This window comes from Gobio gobio (genome assembly GCF_949357685.1).
Source record: "Gobio gobio genome assembly, chromosome: 10".
Lineage (NCBI taxonomy): Eukaryota > Metazoa > Chordata > Actinopteri > Cypriniformes > Gobionidae > Gobio > Gobio gobio.
In genome coordinates this window covers 45,382,476-45,407,971 of record NC_137116.1, presented here as the reverse complement: position 1 = coordinate 45,407,971, position 25,496 = coordinate 45,382,476, and the positions used below count along the sequence as shown (strand labels likewise).

Below are 25,496 nucleotides of genomic sequence, written 5' to 3'. Positions count from 1 at the left end.
TCAGTATTTTTCACATTTTTACATGTCAGGCAAGTTGAACAATAGCAGTAATGTTGCAAGATGCATTAGGAAAACTACATTACCCAGCATTCTAGTTGTGCGTCTGCGCAGAACTCCCTTTGCCACTAATGAGTCGTTGAGGGATGCAATGCTCCATAGCAACATCAGTACCAGCGGAGGAGCGCTATAGCGGACGACCTGGGATAAATATCCTGAGAATATCGGAAACAGGTGCTGCATGCTGACAGCATGGACGACCAAAAGGTAAGAAGCAACCGCTGTTATAGAGAAATTATCACTGAAACGCGTCTGATGAAAAATAAAGAAGATGCTGCATTATTAAAGACTAACGTTACTAAATACGAAATGCCGTTAGCTTGTAGCTTCACTTCCAAATGTCCTCCGCCCATTGTGTAAGTGGAAATCTGCCCTTATAAAAGACAGTCTGGAAGTGACAATTTCACATCGTTAGGGTTTCCAACGTGTTTTAAATGATTCGTGCATACATGAAGTCTTCATGATGAAGATTTCCCCAAGTTGACCAACAACAGTCAGTCTGAATCACCAGAAACCGCCCCGGTTCTCACCGCTCTGCAACGTCAAAAGAGTATTCTTTTGAAATATTTATTAGAGGAAACGTTCTTAAAGGAGAAAATAGCATTTCTGTATAATGATACATGAAAACCCACGAGCCAGAGCAAATTTTGGTGCAGGGAAACCCCAAACCGGCCTGTATTGTTAGAAGCTTCAGGGAGGCGCCCCGGATATAAAGCCGCTTCTGCGTGGCTCATCATCAGTGACTTAATCCAATGCAAGTAGTCTGGATGAGATGAGAATGAAACATGACATTTCTGATCAACCCAGTCCCTGTATGAGATATCAGCTCACTCTCCTTCCTCTTTTCAACGTGTATTACAAGTCTCGACTTGTGCCTCAAATCAACACTCAAAAATAGACAATGAAATAATGACGTGATGGTAAAGTATCATCTGAATGACATCAAACAAATTGTGTTAAAGGGGCAGTCATTAATATTTTGCTAACTAGATGTATTTTTATTATTGTAAAAAATATAAAATAGCACTGTTTTGAGAAATATTAAAATGATTCCAGTCATATCAGTTTACTAAATAAAGCTGTTTATTCTTCACTGAGTGGGTCGCTCCCTCATGGGCACTGCCATGTTAAGATCACATGACCAACCTTCAGTTCCACCAGCATGAAAAAACAAGTAAGCATAGTAATAAAAGTTTTGAAAATGTTATATATTATTTCTATATAATATTTATGTATTTATATTATTTAAATTAAAGATGTAAAATTGTCAAAATATACTTGATATTTATATGCTTAATATATATATTTTCTCACTTCTGCTACACAAAATGGTAATGCAAAGCAATGATACAATTCTAATAGGACTATAGCAATGAGCTTTGCTTTGTGAGACAGTTCTTCGCCCTGCACGTGCAGCCGATGTCAACCTATTATTGGTCTGATTAATTTTTGGTATTTTATGTCTCAGGGTGTGAATGCATTTCTGATTTCACATACATGTTTCAGGAGTCACTGAGGAAGATTATCACTACGTTGGCTCTGAAGAATGAGGAAATTCAGAACTTTGTCTGCTGTCTAAAGCAAAATCTAGAGAACCTAGAGGTAAAGACCACAGTAAGCCTTCTTATCTTTTTACTCACGTTTCGTTAGTGAACTGTTTGTTGAATGAGGAAATGTCTTTGTTTGCCTAGTCACATTTCACTAAATCAGCAATTTGCAACAGCAATACAGTTTCAAACAATAAGGTGTTTGCAGGCCAATTCAAACCGAGTCCAGGGGGATCTGGAGTCAGAGTTTAGTTCTCTACATGCTGTCCTGGACGAATTGAAAGAGGGCATGGTGACACGCATCAAGCAGGAAAGAGCCAGCCGCACATATGAGCTACAGGTGAGAGCACTGAGCCCAGCTATAATACAGGTTAACAAATTAAACCTAAATGAATTCAAATGTTTAATATTTTGTAGACTGAGTGATCAGATATAATCAGTAAAAGGCAGAGTGTGAGGGCTTTGGAGTTTGTGCATGATTTAGATGTGTCATGTTAAGAGAAGGATAATACGAAATCCTTGAGGATTACAGTGTCTGCGTGTGTGTGTGTGTGTGTGTGTGTGTATAATCCATCATTGTGTACGTGTACATCTGAAATAAAGCATTTTGCAGCACACATTCTTCACCATTAAACTAGTAAATAAATGAAAAGCGTAATGACAGAGGTCAAAGTAAATTTTACTTACTGAAGAATATAATTTCCAAGCACATTGTATGTACTGAAGTTACAGTGTGAAAACATTTAGGTTAACCATTTTGTCCACTCGTGTTTTACCCTTGTGTTTGTAGTTATTATATACTCCATGAATCAGTATTTTGTCATATATGAAGCCCTATGATCAAGACAATACGTTTTTTTTAACACCACTGATCAAAAGTTTGGGGTCTCTTACACTCACAAAGGCATTTATTTTATCAAAAATAAAGTAAAACAGTAATACTGTGTACAATTTAAAACAAAGTAACAATGTAGAAAAGCATTCAAATCAAATTCAAATAAGGTTGCGCCTCCAGTTCCAAGAATAACAGCAGTATGCAAAATACAAGAACGCTACAGCAATTTAGCATACTGCTAGATAAATCAGTTTGATAAGACTACCAAAAGTTGATATAGTAGTTAAACCATTCTAATCATGTGGTAAACTTCAACTGGGTTATGTAATTGTCCAATGATATTCTGATTATTCTGATGGTCTTTTCAGAGCCAGCTGAGTGCATGCACCAAAGCCCTAGAGAGCTCAGAGGAGCTGCTGGAATTAGCCAATCAGACGCTCTGCTCATCTGGGAATGACAGCTTCACTCAGGTAACGCCCACTTGGAATGCTTAAATACTCTTACAACTCATCTATTCAGACTTTATGGTGTTTCAACCCACTTCCTTTTTTATACATATTTGAATATATTTATATAACTGCTTTTAGGATATTCCTCCTCAAATATTTACATTGTTAAAGCATTTATGATGATTATTTGATAGTGTGTTTACAACCGTTTGGCACTGCTGTTGCTTTCTCTAACAAAGTGGCAAATTGTGTCAGATGCCCCTGGCTTTTCCTGCTAACACGTGCTGGTATGACTGATGTATTGTGTGTTGTTGAGACTCAATGAGACTCAGTTCTCTTGCTCCCTATCTCTCTCTCTGTCCCTTTCTTTTTTCTCTTTCCTCTCTGCTGCAGGCGGCCAAAGACATAAAGGATAGGTACTGTACAACTGTCCATACTTAGATCTTTGATTGAGTTCAGTGTAGAACATCTTCAAACATTCCTCCCCTGAAAGCTCATTCATTTTATTAACACATTTAATGTATATATTTAGCAAATTATAGTCATTTTCTATTAGTTCTCATGTCGTCTGACTCGCCAGGTGTGTGTCTGTGTATATGCATGCCATGGAGTGATTTATTGTGCCCTCATTGACATTTTCCCTCATGACATTCCCATGTTCCTGTTCTTAGTCTGTCAGGAGTTTTATTGTCTTTGCAGACTGACTGTAAGTGTTTATTGCGGGTCTGTGTTTCTGCAGTGTGACTATGGCTCCAGCGTTTCGTCTGTCCCTGAAAGCAAAGGCCACCGACAGTATGAATCACATGATGGTGGACTTCACTCAGGAAAGAAACATGCTACAGGCCATCAAATTTCTTCCAGGTTGGTGTAGCATCAATAAGAGAAGGTCATTAAAAGTTGAAGCAAAGTCCAGTCGACACACCTAGTTTGCATGTAAACAGTTTTATTGGCAGACTTGCCAGTTCTGTGTGTAACAACACCAGCCCAAAGACCAATCCAAAATAGCCCAATGACCCTGTCCAAATATCAAAACTCAATGTATGTTACTCCCATACATAAAATGCATGTTTAACAGTCACTGTTATGCGTTATTCACTATATAGCCAAGTAGTAATCATAAACAGTTTTCATAAAGTTGCTCAAAGGGACCTCCTTCAAAAACTCATCATCTAGCAGTTTTATCATTGGTAGAATGTAAAATGTTTCAATAGAAGCCTCAAAGGCAATTTATGCAAAAATGTACCCGCAGCAACAGTGCAAAAGCAGCCCAATTCTGCAGGAAAACAGCGAACTTGGCAACCCTGTTTATTGGTGTCATATAAACGAATGGAGTGTCAATATATCTGATGGTATAGCAGTTTTAATGTCAAGAACAGAGATTAAAAAAAGAATACTTCACATAACATTTCACATAAATGCGGACAGATGGTCTTGTAAACCGTTAAAATAGGTTTTTCTTGTGCATGTAAACACACTTTTTTAATAAACTGTTTTTAATAAACTAAACATACCAGAAGTAATCCCTCAATTCATATGGTCATATGATGCAATTCATGATAACATTTAAAACAAGATACATTTTTTATACATTTTTTAATACATTGTAATAGTCAATTCAAAGCTGCAAGCTGTAAGTTTTGCCTTTGGATGGATGGATGGGTTTTTACATTCAAAAACATCATAACGAATAAGTAATAGGCTATTTTCTGCCCTGGTTTTGAGCCTCTCTTATGATGATGATTGGATAAGCTTTGCATATTTAATAAAGTTCGGCTCCCCCGTGAGTACACGTGAGGCATTGTTTTGAAAGCGTGTGGGAAAACGACAACCGGAATGATTCACCCACAGGGCTCGCAAAATGTCTTTATCAAACAAACACAATGATTTATCTCTCATCCATCAGCAATTAATTGTAATGTTATTTTAATATTACTTGGCCCGCCTGATCAGTGGATATAACCGTGAACTGTGCATTGTGAACACACACAAACACACACACACACATGCAAGCCAAGTACGTTGCAGACAGCATGATCAACTTCCGGGATTGTATTTTCCCTTCAAATATCAAGTCATAAGAGTGAACAACGCACATCAATAAAAAAGAATGTTATTTCCCTATTTAAGATGATACGTATTAGTAGCCCGTCTAGAAAACGCATAGCCCCGGGACATTGGGCTTTGCGAGCTCTGTGACAGCGTGGTAAATTATGTTTAGTTAGACATATACACATAATCAATAGATATCAAACGATCTGTAACAATGCAATACTATCACAAAAAACATTTTTTTTACTCACATTAGTGTTTTGCTTCATTCATTCATGAAATCTCTTGTAGTCTCTTGTTTACAAATGAATCCGTGGTGAAATGAAGGAACAAACGCGCAATGTCTTACCCACGTGAGCTGGATATTCATTAAAAATAAAGTTCATCCATGCATTCATAATATTGGAATCACTCTGACGTCAAGGGTTGGCACATTCTGAGATCGAGCGTTTGCTGGGCCTGGTGTCAATAAAAGCTTTTCTTTGACTAACAAGGAAGTTTTCAGCTCCGAAACTTACAGGATATTCTTATATCACGATGAACTTTTATATATCAAAGGCTGAATGAAAAGTAGATTTCTCAATTCATGACCCCTTTAACATGGATTGTGCATCGTCACGGGCTCACGGCTCCTCAGCACAAATGAATCTAATATTTTGAGGAGTTTGTGTGGCTGTCAATCACAGGTGTGGATACTTTACTTCTGGGAAGTACGACCAAAATAGAAAAGACGTCAAGTGTGAACACACCCGTACATATCTGCCACTTTTGTTTAGACCAACTGAGAAAAAAAAGCATTACAATAAATCGCGCTACCAACGGTTAAATCTAATGATCGCTTAGCTTATATCACATCAAACCGTGCAAATTATTATTATTGTTATACTTTGTTCTCAAATTGTTAATGTTAAAAACATCAGCATTGTTTGACTATGTGTACCTGTAGACGTGTCATTTCAATTTCTGTACAGTCTAATCTTTTGCTTTTGACTACGAGTGAATCTCCAGTTGTCACTGATGATTCTAGTTTGGACCTTTCTGGATTACAATCCGCCATCAAAATTATACGTTTAATTATTCCAGCTGCTGTGAGAAAAGGCTATAAATGATCCACCACATGCAGCATCCTCACATTTGATATAGCCTACCCGGGACTCCTTCTTTATATATACAAACGTGACGTAATGACGCAAAGACGAATGGCACCATGCTCGAATTTCCCACAGAAAGCTACCAGTACCATATATATGTATGTGTGTGTGTGTGTGTGTGCGTGTGAATATACATTTTGTAATACAATATTTTCAGAATATGTCATATGATCCAGATTGTTGGGACTCATGAAAATTTTAGGCTTTGGCTAGTATCTCTGAACAAAGGTCTCCAGTATCAGATATCTCTGATCCTCTCACCTTTAGTGCCTGCCACGCCAGAAATTCACGTGGCTGAATGCCAGGTGTTTGATAACACAGTCACAGTGGTGTGGACCTTACCTGAAGCCGACTCCAAAATCGACCACTACATCCTGGAATATCGGAGAACCAATCATGAAGGTCCTCCTCGGGCTCGAGAAGACTATCCCTGGATGGTGATGGAAGGGATAAAAGAAACCGAGTACACACTCACAGGTAAGTGCTGATGTTTGTTTGGACGGGATCTTTTCTCGAGTAGATTTTGATAAAGCGATAACCAGGATGTCATCTGTTTTTCAGGCCTTCGTTTTGACACACGTTACATGACCTTTAGAGTGAAGGCGTGCAATAAAGCTGTGGCGGGTGAATTCTCAGAGCCGGTTACTCTAGAAACGCATGGTAAGTTGCATTTACACACACACACACAAAGGGGGTAATGAGGCATGAAGTTTCTTCTCCTCACAGTAGAATCTTACAGAGGTTACAAAGCACTACCCAAACTAAAACAGTTTGTTAAAGACTGCTTCAGAGACCACAACTGTAGGACGTCTGCCTCTTTTGTGAAATAATTTATGGCTGCTAATTTAACATGTTAATTTAGTGTAATTCATTTTAAAATAACAATAATAATATGTGGAAGTAATTATGTCCCCTATACATTGAATGATTGCTCAATGCATTATAATGTCTTTTCTGAATTATCTTTATTTAGAGTATGTGATTTGTTATGTGATATTGTGATTTAAATTGATTAATTGGCATATAATGCAATTATAATTTTAAAAAGGCTCTGATTAAGAAAGCGATGCACTTTGTTCTTTTACAGTCAAGGAGCTCATTAGTCTATGTTTTCAGTGTCTTGGAGCGGCTCGGCTCACCGTAATTTGTAAAGACGGAGATTACAATCGAGTAGCTATTAGTTCGATTAGCTATTTCAAAAGTGTCGGTCACAAGTTTGTTTGTGTTCGTCTTGTTTGTGTCCGCCCCCAGCCCCTGACGCAAGCAGTTCTTACTTCTAGACCAGCAATGTTTTGGTGCTACTTAAGAACCACTTTTCCTGGTTCAGAGCTGGTGCTTTGGGTGTGGAAAGACGAAGAACCGGCTCTGGCTCCAAACCAGCACCAGCACTGCCTTGGTGGAAAAGGGGAATAGGAGTATATTTCATATAACATGACAGGTGTTGAAAACACGGAAAAGTCAAGAAAAATCAACTTAACCTCTTACCTTTATCTCTCCTTCTTGTTTGCCTACAGCATTTGTCTTTAAATTGGACGGAGGTTCATCCCATCAGAACCTGAAGGTGGAGGATCACAGCGTGGAATGGGACAGCACTGGTGGGAAGGTAGCAGTCCAGGACATCCGTAAGGAAAAGACCAGGACCAACTCTCCCATGCATTCTCCTGCCAGGTCAGATTCGCACCTACATATCTTCTCACACTTAAATGTGCTGTACATTGACAGCATTGCCACTGAACAGCTGTTGCCGTTTGTTAGCTTATGGCTGGTATAGTCAGAAAACATATGCTATCATTGGCGAAAATGTTTGTATGCCAAAAGCAGCCTTTGCTGGCGTGTTTACCCAGCCATAAGTCAGATAAACTGTCGTGCTTGTCCCATCTCATAATTCGTTTTCTCCCTCAGGACAGCCATGATGTCCCCCAAAAGAGCTCCATCTGCTAGAGTGGGCCGGGACCGCTTCACAGCAGAGTCCTACACTGTCCTGGGTGAGTCAACGCAAACATGTTACAGAGAAGAGCCACAGGACTTTGAGAGTGTTCATTCAAAAATCTTCTCTCCAATGTCCAGGAGACACCATGATTGATGCCGGGCAGCATTACTGGGAGATACGGTTTGATAAGGAGAGTAAGGCGTTCGCAGCAGGGATCGCTTTGCGGTCTCTAGGTCGCTTTGATCAGCTGGGGAAAAGTAACGCTTCCTGGTGCATCCACCTGAACAACTGGCTTCAGCAGAGCCTCACAGCCAAGCACAACAATAAAGCCAGAACGCTGGACTGTCCCATTCCGGACCGCATCGGCATTTACTGCAACTATGAAGAGGGTGAGTTAAGCAGTTTACCTGTTGTTAGCTCTGAAGCTAACTTGGTAGCTATGGTGAAAGCAAATTGATGATGTTTGCTGTGTGAGAAACAGCTAGTTGCAGCAGTCGCTTATTGTATATTTTATATAGCAGTCGACCGATATATCAGATTTGGTCGATGTTTTTTTTAATACATTTTTCTGTTTGGCCAGTAAAGTGTTGGAAGTGGGACTTTTATTTTGACAGTGCTCAGTGACAGTTAATTAATATTAATGTGCAAATTTGACCAAATTAGTGTGGACTGGAGAGTTTAACTTTAAACAAACGTTGCAAATATTACTATGCCAATATTCGCGTCGTTCTGTGTACTGTATGTAAAATTAGCATTACCTGGTCTTTAATTGAGAAAATATGACTTTCCAGACAGGCTTAATAGATTACTGAGTGCACTTTTGGCTACAGTTTACTTCTTTTTTTGTCAATTTCTTTATTTTTGAAAAAGACTAAAATCTGATTAGATGTTATAAAGTCTAAATCTGTTTATTTTTTATTACTTTTATTATTCAAATTATGTTTTTTAGTATTTTGTCATTTTATTATATAATTTATAGTTATAATTTTCCATATTGATTCATTTCTTTCGAATTTATTTAATAATATGTAAAATAAATCTAAATTTAATTGCAGCATGTGTTATTTACTAATACTAATGAACATATACTTATATACATATCACATTACATCATTTATATCTTCCATCGGTCACAGCACTCTAATATATCAGCATTAGCCATCAAAAAATCCATATCGGTCGACCACTAATAGTAACTACTAACTAGTTTGTTCTTGTCTTTCCTCACCTATTTCAGGCACATTGTCTTTTTACAACTCCAGAACCAAAACTCTCCTTCATACCTTCAGAACCAAGTTTCAACAGCCTGTTATACCAGCCTTTATGGTAAGATACAATATAGCTCGTTTTGTATTTTGCAGTTAAATCACACATAAATTATGTTTTGAACACATTCTGGTCGGCTTGTCAGTCTGTATGAGCCTTGTATAATTCACACCTGCAAACTTGTCGTTTTCTTGGTCAATTGGGTCATTTACATGAATCGCGTAGCACCGGAGAGTTTTTGTTTTTGTTTTTGGGGGGTGGGGGGACGGATCGGTGCACGCGTGTAACGTTACCGAACGGTTTCCGGGTGCAATCTTTAACAGTTCACAGTCAGCTTGTTTTAAGCGCGGAACACACTTCAATCCGAGTTCACACACGAAAATATTAAGTATTCAGTCCATTTTATCCAGAAATTCAAACGATAAATGCCGTTTTGACGCTCTATGTGGCGTGACTGATCACTGATCACAGTTCAAACGGTCGCGCGATCTGAACGCGATCATCTGTGAAGGCGATCGATCATCTCTTACTAAAGAATAAACATGAATGACCATCTGAAGTTATGCTGAGGTAACATTACAACTTACTGTCATGTATATGTGGTGTAATCGCTCAATCAGTGTTTCAACGGCGGAAAGACGTCAATATAACTGCTTGTAAACTAAACAATGTCATGTAATGTTAGCATCACATTTACCTCAGGCAGTTTATTCACTAGAAAAATCAACTCTCACTAAATATATGCTCTATATTAGCCTGTATATTCATTATATTCTAATTGACCTGTTAGTGATGTCTTGATTATTTCATGCATGTTAAATAAAGCTGTCATGAAAATGACAGACACTGTGTATACATATTTCAACAACGAATTGGAGGAAAAAAACGATTTTATAATTAGATTTAGAAGTTAATGCAAAAACTGCCTTTTGTGAAGTTTATGTGTTTGCATACAATGTGTTATTTGAGTGTTGATTATTATACCTAAAAAATAAATAGCAACTGAATTTAGGCTAATAGTTTGGGCTCTGTTGTTAACCTTTAATATTAATGTGCAAGTAAGGGCTCCCAATATAATTTACAGAAATATCTTCAATAAACTTTCAGTTATAATTTAATTCATTCAAGGACAGACACTTTTTTTCTTCTTCAGTAAACCACTGTTAAATATAAAAAATAAATAAAAAGCAATTTTGTAAAACTCGTACCGAACCGTGATTTCAAAACCGAGGTACCGAACCGTCAGTTTAGTGAACCGTTACACCCCTACTGTCGGTCTTTTATTTTTTGTGTCATGCGTCACAACACTTCCTAAAAATATTATCCCCCGCGACACTGTCACCTTTTTTACAGGTTTGCAGGTCTGGTATAATTAAGCTAATCAGATGTGTGTTCAGAGTCCTTTATGTAAGATGCATTCTTGCGTTCAAAAACATCTTGATGGAGCACAATGGAATGGAACAGAATGAAGAGGTCTATTTTTAACTTGACATACCGACATAAAAATGCAAGGTCATGGAACATGGAAAATACAAGTCACAACACGTTTGTCTGTGTGTGTAGGATTGTAAGAGAGGCGCTTTTAAAGGGATAGTTCACCCAAAAATGAAAATTACCCCATGATTTACTCGCCCTCAAGCCATCCTAGGTGTATATGACATTCTTCTTTCATACAAATGCAGTCAGAGTTATATTAAAACATTTCCTGGCTCTTCCAAGCATTATAATGGCAGCCCAAAAAAGTGCATCCATCCATTATAAAAGTAATCCATACGGCTCCAGAGGGTTAATAAAGGCCTTCTGAAGAGAATCGATGGGTTTGTGTGAGAAAAATATCTATATTTAAAACTTTATCAAGTAAAATATCTAGCTTCCGTATTCAACTTACGAAAAAAGCGCAACTGGTGCGACAATGACATCGGACGTAATGTAAGCATTTTGAACTGCGAGAGGCTTCAAATTTTGGGCTGCCATTATAATGCTTGGATCAGCTAGGACATTTTTTAATATGACTCTGATTGTATTCGTCTCAAAGAAGAATGTCATATACACCAAGGATGGCTTGAATTTTTGGGTGAACTATACCTTTAAATGCAGTGATTTCAAAGTGCCCCTATTGTGCTATTTTGCTTTGGAGGTCTCCTGCAAAATGGTTACATGCTTCCAAAGTCAAAAAAACACTTTTTCCATAACTTTTTTCATAATATACATTGCAGCATCACCTCTTTTCTCACAGTGTCTGAAAGAGGTCGATAAAGGATCTGGGGCCAGTTGCATAAACTAAGCCATTATGTTAAGACAGTGTCTTAAGATCTAGTATGAGCCACTAGCAGTTAGGCAAGTGGCATTCAGTCTTACTTTTCGTATCAAATTAGGCCAGTCTATGTTTTTATGTAACTGATTAAAAAAAATTATGAACAGTCTTATAGAAAAAAATTTATGTCTAGCTTGTAAGACTAGTCTTAACGGTTTATGCAACCGGCCCCTGGTCTCTCTCTAAACCTCTCCTTTCTTAAAGCTTTCTTTGTTCTGATTGGTCAGATGGCCCAGTCTTTGATTGTGACGTGTTCCGCAAACAAAACGCCATTACCATTATCTGAATTTCAGCTCAGGAGGCCTCCTCAGCACTTGTATACAGATTGGCACAAACATATTTCTGTTTCTACAAAAACACATCCGCCTCATGCTCTCTTTCACCCCCTTATAGGTGTGGAATGGGAGTTTCTCAGTGCAGACGGGCCTTCAGGTACCCAGTATTGTGTTGAGCGGTCAGAAGAGAAACAGTAATACGAGCAGCTCTAATGCCAGCCTTACCTAGATCTTACTTCACTGATAAACATACACTCTAGAACTACTACATGTATGCACAGGTTTGGAGAAAACACCTGGCTAACACTGACACAACAAGCCTGGAGGCTCTTCCAATCATCATTATGTCTTGCCAGCCCAGGGGGAGAGCTGCTCTAGTTTGCCTTCCTCATTCCTTTTAGCTCACTGGTCTGGATTCTGTGCCTTTCAGTGTCCTGAATTAAGACGTGTCGGTATTACTCTAGTTCAACATGCAAAGAGCTTTAATAGGCTTGAGTTCATGTGTATATCACTAGGGCCAAACATATTGTTTTTAGCGTTCGTTCATTCAAACCACAGTATTTGAGCCACATTTGAACAGTTATTTCAATGCGACAGCAGCATGTTGGTGTTTGAAATCTCAGATGAAACTGTATTATATTTACACACTGAATGTCTTAAATGATATGCCTCGATTTCTGCTAGAGTAGCTGCTTCCGTGAACAAACCTTTTTAAACTTACACTTAGTATCAGAGTAGCACAATAATCTTAAACTAAATCATCAACGTCAAATGCCTTTTATAGAATGTATTAATTCAGCAGTTCCAGCATCTGAGACGGGAGGCAGGTTTAACAAACCATTTGGTTGTGTGCATGGTCAATGTGTGTGTGTGTGTGTGTGTGTGTGTCCAAGTTCATGATCGTTCACCCAGAAAGGTACATTTTCAGTGTTCTTGATGCAAATACTTACCAAACTTTACTTTTCTGTATGCCTGCTGCAATTACGTATTACATATTACAGAAGACTGATTTTTTTTTTGCCATATTGCTCTCCTCTTAAAGGGATAGTTCACCCAAAAATTCTGTCATCATTACTCATCCTTCAGTTGTTCCAAACCTGTATGACTTTGTTCTGATAGTTAAGTTAATAGTTAATATTCCCCTTAAAGGTGCGGTAAGTGATTTTTGAGAAACACTGCTGATATTTGAAAACAACCCAAACAAACACACCCCTCCCTTCATTGTTCCGCCCCCAAAATGCACAAACACGCAATGCAAGAGTGGATGTCTTCTTATCATAGCTGAAGCAAAGCAAAATAATGCTTCGTAAAAAATAAAGCGAACGACAAGGAAAAACAAAAAATAAACAGCACATTAGTATGAGTGTATAGGCGCCAACAGCACACACTCCAATTTTACTCGCGTATGGAGCAGAATTTCCATTTCCAGGCCTGCCTGCGTAGGTGTCTGCAGCCCTGGAAAGCTTTTCTAGTATTAACACAGGTCCTAAAGCTCTTGCCTGATCATAATGCCTTTTTTCCCGGTGTCCTTTTCGCTTTTGTAAATATGTCTCTCAGCCATTTCTCTTTCTAGGCTTTCTTCAAATCTCCCTCTTACTCACTCTCTCTCCTCCCCCATGGACACGCCCCCTACTGCTGATTGGCTACACGCGTGTTGTGGTGCTCTGTCCGATCCACTTTCAACAGCGTTTCTCAGAAATTGCTTACTGCACCTTTAAGTGAACTGTTAATTCGAACCACTGCTAATGGATCCTCGCAACATTTGAACAAAAAAATCTGAATTAGAAAAGAGCCGACTCAAAAGAATGATTCATTCATGAATCGGACATCGCTGCTACTTTCATCAACTCTCCAAAGAGAACTAGGATTTTTTTTTAATACAAAGACTTCAAATAATTTTCAGTCTGTTAATCACGCAAAGCTATCAAATGACTACTAAAGAAATATATCGAACAAGATGTTGGCTGCTTTCGAATGATTTTTAAAGCCTGAAAGCGTCACATTGTAATTGCATTGAAAAGAGCAATCTCAAAAGAAAGTCAATAATTCAGTTTTGAAGCGACATGAGGGTGAGTAAGCTAATGTAATATAATCTGCAATGCTTTTAGTCAAGCATCTGAACATGTTAAACATTTCTGTCTAAAGCAAAAGTCAAACTGTAAAGTCGTACTATTACACTACCTGTTACGTCAATAAACAAATGCCAAACATACTTATTGTCTTGCACATCCACACAAGGAAAAAAGTATGACACAGGGTACGTTTTTTTTCGTGATCATTGTATTGTTCTTAAAATACATAGAATAAAATATGTCATATTTTAACAGGAACAAAAAAACAACATTCATTTGATCTGTTTCTCTATCTGGAGAAAGAAGACCTGCAACTTCCCCACATAGTATAGTCACAGTATAACTCGTATGACAAACAACCCTTTTTTATGGCTAGTCTGATATTTTTTAATATCAGAGGCAGAGAAAAGAGACATAGACCAGCTATCCAATACATAAGACAAAACATTTATATATGACTTCACATGAATAATCTCTTAAATTGTGATAAATCAACAGTACGTCAGTGAAATAAACTTGCAATTTGTGTTTGACAACACAAACAACAGTAGTGATTTACAGTCAGCAGCTACAAAGGTCTCTGTGGCTCACAATGATCGATATGTTGGTCCAATAAATGATTGTAAATATCTAATATATAACATGCTGACAGGATCAATAAAGAGAACTTGATTCAAGGGCCTATTAGTTGATCCAGCCAACTGGACAACAGCAGCGGACAGATACAGCGTTCAGGTGAGTAAAGCTGTATATCCATATATCTGCTGGTTTAATACTAAGGAATTATTTCTTGTTCCACAACGAAACCATTATTATAATCATCATCTTACTGAGATCAAAATTACTCCTTGTTAGCTCGTCTCCTAATAGCATTCTGGAGCTCATCTGTTAAAAACAAAACCATAGTGAGAAGCAGGACATGTTGCTCTGATTCAAAAGTAAAAGAGTTTTGAGATGGCTCATAACAAAAAAAATGTTCTTACTCATGTCAACACTAAGCTCACGCTTAGAAAAATTTTCGGGCAAGCCTGACAAACTGTTGCTTCGGGAAGGTGTTTTACAGTAGCCCGGAGGCACCAAAGCTTTTCTTTCACCATCTACATCAAAGCAGAACACATTACAATGGTTTTCTTTGAGATCATTGCTAACAAAATTCAGAGATCCACCTCATAACACTGGGGAAGTGATCAGAGCGCGGGGATGATCATTTGGACTAAATGCTTTGTATTTGAACCAAGAGAGATCAAACTTGCTCTGACAAAATGTATAAAGCAGTTCATCACTGCAACATCACCCACGGGATCTCTGATGACAAGATATCACTATTTCAGGCTGGACAACAACCTCTCAAAAACAATTCATATTGAACTCACTTGGACTTGTATTTAGGTCTGCAGACACTGAATTCTGATGCGGCAAATACCCCCCTGCTAAAACAAAAGACCATCATTAGAATGATAGCTGGAAGTCTCTCTCTTATGCTCACCAAGGTTGTATTTTTGTGGATTTTTTTTTTATTCTTTGATGAACAAAAAGTTCTAAAGAACTGCATTTATTTGAAATAGAATTCAACAAAATGCCTTTCACTTTTGCTCAATTGAATGCATCCTTGCTGAATTGAAGCACTGACTTCTTACTGACCCTAGACATTTAAACAGTAGTGTATATTGCACAACAAAAAGGCAACTGCTAAAAAAAAAAAGAAACGCTGGAGTGGAAAATTGGAATGGCTATTCGTGTTACCTGGAGGACGTAGTAGGACAGGAGGTGCTGTACATGCGGCCTGATTCACCTCATGCTCTCCAGTATCTGGAAAACAAAAGCGTACTCAACAGGATCAACAACATGCATTACACTCTAAAAAAAAAGGCTCGTAATCATAGGGGAACCTTTTTTAGTGCTATATAGCACCAATTTTGCTGCTTCAGTGGTTCTTCAGAGGTGCTATATAGCACCTTAGTCAAAGAACTGGTGAAGAACCTCTGAAGAACCTCTGAAGAACCGCTGAAGAACCTCTGAAGAACCTCTGAAGAACCACTGAAGAACCACTGAAGCACCAAAATTGGTGCTATATAGCACTAAAAAAGATTCCCCTATGATTACGAGCCAAGAACCATTTTTGGTGCAATATAGAACCTTTTTTTTTTTAGAGTGTAGAAACGTAATTTAAAATGATTAAAACACTGAAAGAAGCTAAAAAAAACCTGCAAAACACTCTTTGATGTGTACAAGGACTCACCTGAGAAATTGAGGTATTCGTTTTCATGTGGGAATGGTTCTGAGCAGGACCTGAGATTCCTTGTGACTAAACATACAAACCAAGATTTATTACTTTTTCCATTACATTTCATGTTTTCTAAAAGTAAAGCTGAGCATTAAAGGGATAGTTCACCCAAAAATGAAAATTATCCCATAATGTACTCGCCTTTAAGCCATCCTAGGTGTATGAGACATTCTTCTGACGAATACAATCGGAGTTATATAAAAAAATGTCCTGGCAAATCCACGCATTATAATGGCAGCCCAAAATTTGAAGACCAAAAAAGTGCATCCATCCATTATAAAAGTAATCCATACGGCTCCGGGGGGGTTAATAAAGGCATTCTGTGGCTAATTTTATGGGTTTTTGTAAGGAAAATATCCATAATTAACACGTTATTAAGTCAAATATCTAGCTTCCGGCATATTCAATTTATGAAGAAAGTCTAGTGCCTCTCGCAGTTCAAAATGCTTTCGCTATGTCCGACGTCATCGGCGCGCCAGCTATGCCTTTTCCGTAAGTTCAATACGGAAGGCTGTCTGCCGGAAGCTAGATATTTTACTTTAGAATGTGTTAAATATGGATATTTTTGTTACAAAAACCAATTGATTCGCTTCAGAAGGCCTTTATTAACCCCCCAGAGCCGTATGGATTACTTTTATAATGGATGGATGCACTTTTTTGGTCTTCAAATTTTTGGCTACCATTATAATGCTTGGAAGAGTCAAGACATTTTTTAATATAACTCCGATTGTATTCATGACAGAAGAATGTCATATACACCTAGGATGGCTTGAGGATGAGTAAATCATGGGGTCATTTTCTTTATTGGGTAAACTATCCCTTTAAACCCAATACAATGTGTTTAACAGTTAAAGATGATGCTAAAGATGTATTACCTGGTTTGGGGGGTGGGACCGGAGGAATAGGCGAAGGGGCATTTCTGAGACAATGCTCACTTATCTCACCATTTTCTTCATTGGGCTTAACAATTACTGAGGGAGAGAAAAATAAGAATAGTATAGATCAGGCCTATTGAACTAGCCTGTGTGAAACTGCTTTCCTTTGCTGAAATAAAGTAATACATTATATTATTATTATTTGCAGTAAAACTCTAATGCCTGCCCAGCTCTGTGGAGACTGTGTCTCTCAGTTGTCAAACATTCAACTTTAAAATCAATTCAAACAATGCTAGCCTTCATTAAGTCAGAAAAAGAGAGAAGGAAAACCACCAGTTTCAACTGGAATGGAATGACAAGTATTAGTTCACAATAAAAAACGAACTAGTTCTCAACCAGTGTTTTTGTTATGCAAAGAGCCCATTTTCATAGTTTCAGTTCCAGCATCAGTCCGATTTACTGTTACTGTGTATTGGATGATTTTGTACACGTTTTTTTATATAACATTTACTTTATTTTTGTCTGAATTTCCTGCTGGGTGGAAATATTTCTCATGGGAAAAAAAGCTTGAAATATTTATGTGAATATGTTTAGTTTAAACATGGCCAGAAAAATAAAACAAAACCAAAAAGAACTTGAAAAGCAAACATTTGCGAGCAACAGAACAAATAAACCTGTATTTATAGTAAAACAATTTTTTATAATTTATTGTTCAATGTATTTTTGTATATTTAAACATCAATCTGACCCAAATGTGTAGTTCAAGTAATATAGTAATTTTTTTGTCAGCCAACTGGAAACCCATGGTGAACGTGATTCCAACACGTTCCTAGATCAACATGCAACATTCCAATCATCTAATTTGATTTAAGGTATAGGTTTACAGTTTTAGTCAAGTTTAGGTTTACAACAAGGGTTTCTACACCATTCTTCTTCACCTCTCATTTTCATCAGATTTTAGGAAGTTATGGGTAGAGGTTGGGACTGAGTTAGGACTGTTTATGAACAGGAATTTTGATCCAGGAACATGTCTTGGCAAAACCAGCAACAGTGGAATAGTTCGTCTCAGTGTGTCAATCATTCTTTTAGTGGCCTAAAAGAATGATCGGTGATGTGGTGACATATTTAGGTCTGTTTCATAACCTACATGTCCTTCATCTTGCATAGTGTTGTAAACACGTTCTAGAGGTATGATTCATACCAACAAGTATGTCAGTCTGGCTGACAAACAAGATTTTCCTTAAATACTTTCCAAAAAACACAGATAGTCTCTTACCGATATTTTTCTCATAGTGTTCCTCCATTTGAAAAGGCACCAAAACCCCACAGGTCTTCTCCACCAGGCAGGTGACAACGCCATGCAGGGTGGCACAGGTGATCTGTGTGTTTGTGAACATGGTGGGTGAACACACACACTCACATTATCTGATACATCAGTGCACATGCCACAGTAAATTATTTGAGTATGACGATGACCTAAAAGTGGTCTATATCTGATCCTTGGAGAAGCTTTTTACCACTAAATACACAATAACACACATAACCAGTGATAAGCAAGAACTTGTGTGTCAGATGCCTTTGAATGCAGTTTTTTTTTTTCTTCAGATCAAAAACTTAAAATGAAAAATAAGGGGATGGGTGTGTTTTCCAAATATAAAAGACTAGAGATAGGGCTGCTCAGAACGCAAATAAACATATCTAAAGTGGTAAACGCCTCTAAATGTTTAATGTATAACACATCAGCTGTACTGATCCACTGTGTCTGATTCCCAAAACTGACCCATAAATCTTTTTCTTATCAGAACTTCCTCTTTGCTTACAGAGCAATCACACCTTAAGCATTTCGCAAGAGCTCAGAGTTCACACAAAATTACACGTTTGTAGATGGTTAAATGAATCCTTAGATGTTCTTCCTATTAATTCCTCAAGCTTTTATTGTGAACATAATATATTATTTATCACAGGCTTTTAATCTAAAGTGATTTGAAAATGAAAGTATCACTTACAGGAGTCTCAAGGGCAATGGCGAATCCTCCTTCAGGCCTCCGAGACACGCGGTAATGTTTGAATACTGATCTGCTGGGCGCAAGAGGATATTCATTCTTTACTAACACAGCTATATTAAGTTTTATTCAAGCAGACCTTCCCAGAATATGCTGACTATTGCGTAACATGTTTTTATTCCTCAGAACATGGTGCAAGGTTCAAGACTATTGAACCAGGCCGAGGAGCAATTCAGAAGATAAAGATAATTACAATAAATCTCCAGAGGTAAATAAAGCAATCTCTGTTAATGCATTTGCAAGCTGTCTGCCCATCAAATAGATTGAGTACTGAGTACAGATGAGAGTGTGAGTTTTACCCGTTTATATCTTGCCGAGTGGTGAGAGCGAAAGACGTCCCATCATGACCCGGCCGCAGCAGTAGGTTTCCCCGATCAGAGTTCCTTTCCAATAAGATTTCTGCTTCGACACGAGTGACATTATGATAACACCTGCACAAAGCATCATTGTTTTATTACATAGCAGGCATGATTATTTAAATTCAGTCAGTCACTGTGTTCACACGCACATCAGAAACAGCAAGAAAGGTTTTTAAAGTCACCATGAAACAGAAGTTGCGATCATCTTTTTTCCCTATTGAATTAAAGGTGTCATGAACTGGCTTTTTAAAAAAAAATGTATACTGTTGTCTGAGGTCAACTTATGACGTTTGCATGGTTTTTACATTTAGAAACTGAAGACTTGGAAGTAAACGCCCACGGCTAGGATTGGATAAGATTTGCATATTTAATGAGTTTCCGCTCCCCTGTCAGTACACGTGAGGAATTGTTTTGAAAGCGTCTGGAGAAACGTTCACAGGGCTCGAAAAATATCTTTATCAAACAAACACAATGATTCATCTCTCATCCACCCACGAATGATTGGAATGTTATTTCTGTCTCATTTCTCCCGATCATCAGTGAATATAACCGCGAACCGTACACACGCACACACATGCACGCGCAAGAAAGGTGATAGCCCGTCTGAAAAACTTTGGGCTTTGCGAGCTGGCGTTACAAGTCCGAGTCTGATCACGAATGAACCAATAACACCTTCTCCAGCCTGTGACCGCGTGCTAAGGTATGTAATCAATAGATATCAAACGATCTGTAACAATGCAATACTAACACATACAAAAAAACATGTTTTACTCACATAAGTGTGTTGCACCGTTCCTGTCGGATCCAATATAGAAGGCACAGCATTGTGTTTTAATCTCAATATGTCTGTAAATGCAATCTCGACCTCTATCTTGTTTACAATCGGTTCTGCGGTGAAATGAAGCGAACAAACGCGCAATGTCTTACGCACATGAGCTGGAACTGGCATGTTTATTGCTCGGTAGCGCGACCCGTTTAGCTCCACGAGTCGGTGGGCGGGCTTGAGGCGGTGCTTCTAAATTCTATGACGTCAGTGGTCGACATATTGTGAGAGCTTTCGTTTTCTGGGCCTGGTGTCTATAAAGGCTTTTCTTTGACTAACAAGGACGTTTTCAGCTCTGAAACTTACAGGATATTCTTATATCACGATGAACTTTTATATACCAAAGGCTCAAAGGAAAGTTGATTTCTCAATTCATCACCCCTTTAAAGATTATGAGGGCATGTGAAAATAAAAATGATGTGCACAGATAAATCATTTATAACAAATACTGCAATAGTCCATTTTGATTTCATGGAGACTTTAAGATAAGGTGTTCTACGTAAACCCTCCTATATGCGGTGCCACCAGTAGCCTAAGCTGTTTTCTGTTACTTTAGTAGCACAGTCATCCTTAAAAATGCGTTTACATGATGATATAAGCCCCGTTTAGAAAACCAGGTGCATTAAACTGCTTTCTCTTAAAGGAACACGCCGACTTTTTGGGACTTTAGCTTATTCACCGTATTCCCCAGAGTTAGATAAGTCCATACATACCATTCTCATCTCCGTGCGTGCCATAACTCTGTCTGATGCACCCACCGCTAGCCTAGCTTAGCACAAAGACTGGCGTAAACGGCTCCATCTAGCCTACTGCTCAATAATTGACAGAATAACACCAACATCTTCCTATTTACATGTTGTGATTTGTATAGTTACAATGATATTACGCAGCGCTTGAAAATAGTCCCCTCTGTGCAAGCAGGTTGTCACGTTGGTTATGTTGACGGAAGTTAGCCTATTTTCAGGCGCTATGTAATATCACTGCACCGCTGTACCCATGGTAAAGCAGCAAAGTTCCTTGATCATTACACAGGAATGAGAGTATAGTTCCTAGCCGTATCTGTCTAGAAAATAGCAACTTTTCATTTTCCGTCAGTCTCAGTACATGATGTAACTATACACATAACAAAATGTAAATAGGAAAATGTTGGTGTTATTCTGTCACTTATTGAGCAGTAGGCTAGCTGGAGCCGTTACCTCCAGTCTTTGTGCTAAGCTAGGCTAGCGGTGGGTGCATCAGACAGAGTTATGGCACGCACGGAGATGAGAATGGTATGTATGGACTTATCTAACTCTGGGGGATACAGTGAATAAGCTAAAGTCCCAAAAAGTCGGCGTGTTCCTTTAAGCCATGGTCATGTAGACTTTGAACATGCAAAAGAAGTGACATGACTTCATGCTGCAGTCTTTTTGAAAACATAAATTTAACACATAAATTAAAATAAATTCACAATGTAAAAATATGACGTCATATCACACGTGTGTGTATGAATGGATGTCAATGGAACAAAAAGTGCAGTGTGTCAATCCTTTAAATGGCATAAGGAAAATAATGTGGCATAAATGTGGTCAAAAGTGACTGTGCCACAGTCAAAAATAATGAGTGTTTTCCTACTTGTTTCCCCAAACACTCTTCCCCCATCTGCCATTGGTCAGTCAAAAAGATAGCGCCGCCCCAGACTAACACCATCGGTTGAGCTAGTGTTGCTGTGTTGGGTTGGTCAACCAGTGGCGCGAGTTTGGAGCGGGACTATCTGTTTGTTGCCTCTGCTTATTAAGCTGGGATAGGAGAAAGTATACTAAACATAAAAAATATTACACACATCACCTTTAATCTTTAGCACTAATAAAGCGAGTGGTTTTAACTTACGAAGGCATGTCTGACACAACGGAAACATAATGGTCAGAATCCTGGGGCGGTGGTGGGCTTGAAAGAAGCCGCTGCCTCTTTGTCTCTTTCTCAATGATTTCCTTCATCATGTGAATCTGGCCAGGCAGCAGGTTCAGAGAAGTTGGCACAGATAGCTGAAGGACAGAAACAGTGAGAATTATTGTTCTGAATTTATCTGACTGTGTATGGGTACATTTCATTCAGCTCCCTACATGAATTCGGGCACTGGTAAGGACCCTGACTCACTACACATTGGGACACTCATGGCTCTATTTCCGGTGATATGGCAACGTCCTCGCCGTACAACGTGGCATTTATGAACAACAGCAGCAGAAATATCTTTCTGACATTATATGTTTATGTAATTTAAAAGTACATTATGATAAATACTTTGATTGTTACATATCCCTCCAATATTGCAGCCGTAATTTAATTATAAATGTTAGCTAGATTATGTTAATTACCTGTCTAGCTATGTATTTTTATGATGAAACGTAACATCTTTCGTGTGTCATGATGTGTTTTCAAGTTAGCTCAAGGGACAACCTTCAGAATTTCCATGAGCATTGATGCTCCCTGGTTTTCACGATGCATTGTGGGACTTTTTTGCGATTTTGCGACTGAGACAGCCCTTGAAATGGCCGACTCCCTGAGCAGTGCCCTGACTACTGAACTAGGGAGCTGATTGGATGCACCCTATGACATGTAAAAAGGACTGTTTTTGGTGGTACATGCTGACAAAAAAAAATAAATAATCATATAGAGATATACTGACAGTTCATGATTGCAAGTGAAAAACTCTCTGGTTTGGCAAACATTGACCTTGGAGATCAAGAAAAAAGTGATAAGATGAGAAGATCAGAAATCGCCACCCAGTTATTGGCTTTATAGATGAATAAAACAAAGCTGTTACTACATAAGTGGGTTTATCTGGCAAATAGACCTCCATAAAATTCAAAATATACATGATGTGCTCTGAGCTTTGTAGACCCCATTGTACACTAAAGATTCATATTTTCAAAAGCACAACTGACCTTAGAAACTGAGAGCATGAAGCCTTTCCACAGTTCTCGCGCCTCAAGGCTAGGCGCCTGAGAAAACCGAGAAAAGGGAGGAAAATGCATGATATCAGGTTTGTATTACTTTAAATAACTCAAGGGTAAACATCTGTAAGGGCATTGCAGTAAAATCTAAGGCAGATTAGTTTTGCAGAGTTGTGCAGTGTCCCAAAACACTTTTAATCACTTAAATGACACAAGGTAAAGGAAAATGCTAAAAGCCCTACAATCATCTTGATGTCTTCATTTTTCATGTGCAGAGTGAATCCAGCGGCATTCAGGTTTCGGTCACGACAGCAGTCATCTGACACTGAGATGAGGTCAGAGAGCTCCAGCTTCTCTATATACTGCATTCACAAGCACAAGCAAACAGTTGATGCACACATAATCCATTCTCTATGTAGACAAACAAACAGCCTTCAGAACTGCAAGCTTGCATTTAAATACATTTATGCCAATATACATACAGTATGTAAGAAAATGCACACACATATTGAAATTATTTTCTAGTAGTTATGTTAAAAAGTACTTAAAAGGCAGCTTGTAAAAACACTTACAACACTGTCTTTGTTGTTATTGAAGAAAAAGAGTGAATTTCCACATAAACTGGTCCAGAGTTTGCGACCCATCTGTGAAGAGAAAAATAAATATTTACTGAAAATAAAGAACTACTGAACAACCATAAATATTTCTTATTCATTTGACACCATAAAACTTATATGTATTTACTTTCTCAAATGTATTTCTCAAATTGTGTGTATTATGTGACCCTGGACCACAAAACCAGTCATAAGTCGCACGGGTATATTTGTGGCAATAGTCAATAGTACATTGTAATGGTCAAAATGATACATTTTTGTTTTATGCCAAAAATCATTAGGATATTAAGTAAAGATCATGTTCCATTAAGATATTTTGTAAATTTTCTACCATAAATATATCCAAAATATATTATTAGTAGTAATATGCATTGCAAAGGACTTCATTTGGACAACTTTAAAGGTGCACTATGTAAGTTTTCCATCCCTTAGAGCAGTATTTCCCAACCACGATCCTGGAGGCACACCAACACTGCACATTTTGCATGTCTCCTTTATCTGCCATGCCCATATCAGGTCTTTGAGTCTCAACTAATAAGATGATCATTTGAATCAGGTGTGTTTGATTAGGGACACATGCAAAATGTGCAGTGTTGGTGTGCCTCCAGGATCGTGGTTGGGAAACACTGCGCTAGAGGACGCCTATTCAAAACAAAGGCATAGTTTGATGACGCCAAGTTTGAGCGCAGAATCTTGGGACATGTGGTCTTCACCTCTAGGGGTGTGCAATTACGATTCACCAGGTAACGATTCGATTCAATTCGATTCTACGATGCATTGCGATGCATCAAAATTCTACTGCACACAACAAGGCAAATTTTTTATAAGTCATGAGGCAATACAAGCAGTCAGATATTTAACTACAGATTTTATTGGCTGCTATGTGTGTATTATCACTCGCCTGTATCTTTGACATAAATGTCATTAAATAAAAATAAAATTGAATGGTACAGGGTATTGGATATGGCATTTTCAGACCTGAAAAAGAAATTGAATTGAATGCTTTGAATGAGAAATGTTTATCTTCTCTCTGCTTTAGAACCATTTGAAATTAAATAGAGCAATAATAACAGCCAACTTTTTCCAGCAGTGAACATAAGTGTTTTTTTTACACACAGTAAACTAGTAGCTCTAAGACAGGGCACTTCCTGAACTCCTGTGCAAATATTAATCAGTAATCTCCCTCCGCCTCAGCCATCTTGATTTTTGTTGTTGTTATGACCCCGGAAGTAATTGAAACTTCACAACTTTATTGTCCAACTCAAGGCCAGAAAATAAACGATGATATAATCGATTATGGCACTTTGCCGCATCGATGCTGAATCGTGCATGCCCCGCATTGCGATGCATCGCCGAATCGATTATTGTTGACACCACTATTCACCTCACAGCCAGTGGAAAAGAATTGGGATAGGACTCGGGCAGAAATCATGTTCATGGATGCGATTATTAACGTTACTGTAGTATGAAGCAGAGCAGGGCCGAGTGTATATTGTCCTATCCCAACAAACCACACATCAAATGAAAGCTTATTTATTCAGATAAATCTCAATTTAAAAAAATGTACCCTTATGACTGGTTTTGTGGTCCAGGGTCAAAT

The 25,496-nt window shown here is 38.2% G+C and overlaps 2 protein-coding genes across 5 annotated transcripts in view; one reads left to right on the top strand and one right to left on the bottom strand.

The window, feature by feature from the left end:
- Positions 1-121: 121 nt before the first annotated feature.
- Positions 122-14,202, top strand: fsd1 (fibronectin type III and SPRY domain containing 1). 2 transcript variants are annotated; one of them, XM_079827161.1, is made up of 13 exons: positions 122-264; positions 1,564-1,659; positions 1,813-1,944; positions 2,808-2,909; positions 3,282-3,304; positions 3,628-3,749; positions 6,356-6,565; positions 6,650-6,748; positions 7,603-7,756; positions 7,991-8,073; positions 8,156-8,407; positions 9,256-9,344; positions 11,992-14,202. In XM_079827161.1, exons 1-13 carry the CDS (start codon positions 250-252, stop codon positions 12,100-12,102), a joined length of 1,488 nt encoding a protein of 495 aa, XP_079683287.1. In that variant the 5' UTR covers positions 122-249; the 3' UTR covers positions 12,103-14,202. The 2 variants fall into 2 exon arrangements, with proteins under 2 accessions (XP_079683287.1, XP_079683286.1); XM_079827160.1 differs by having other exon boundaries at positions 167-264; positions 1,564-1,671; positions 11,992-14,078.
- The window catches only part of stap2b (signal transducing adaptor family member 2b), an 18,033-nt gene continuing 6,669 nt past the window's right edge, over positions 14,133-25,496 (bottom strand). Inside the window, exons 4-16 of one of the 3 annotated variants that reach the window (XM_079827166.1) lie at positions 23,855-23,926; positions 23,525-23,644; positions 23,274-23,330; positions 22,219-22,373; positions 19,467-19,598; positions 19,111-19,180; positions 18,381-18,483; positions 17,105-17,200; positions 16,185-16,250; positions 15,689-15,754; positions 15,319-15,375; positions 14,929-15,042; positions 14,133-14,830 (exon numbers count right to left, since the gene is read on the bottom strand). In XM_079827166.1, the coding sequence (XP_079683292.1) occupies positions 14,787-14,830; positions 14,929-15,042; positions 15,319-15,375; positions 15,689-15,754; positions 16,185-16,250; positions 17,105-17,200; positions 18,381-18,483; positions 19,111-19,180; positions 19,467-19,598; positions 22,219-22,373; positions 23,274-23,330; positions 23,525-23,644; positions 23,855-23,926 (1,152 nt within the window). In that variant the 3' untranslated portion in view covers positions 14,133-14,786. Of the gene's footprint in view, positions 14,831-14,928; positions 15,043-15,318; positions 15,376-15,688; positions 15,755-16,184; positions 16,251-17,104; positions 17,201-18,380; positions 18,484-19,110; positions 19,184-19,466; positions 19,599-22,218; positions 22,374-23,273; positions 23,331-23,524; positions 23,645-23,854; positions 23,927-25,496 lie in introns of all 3 variants that reach the window. The other 2 variants (XM_079827167.1, XM_079827168.1) reach the window with 2 other exon arrangements.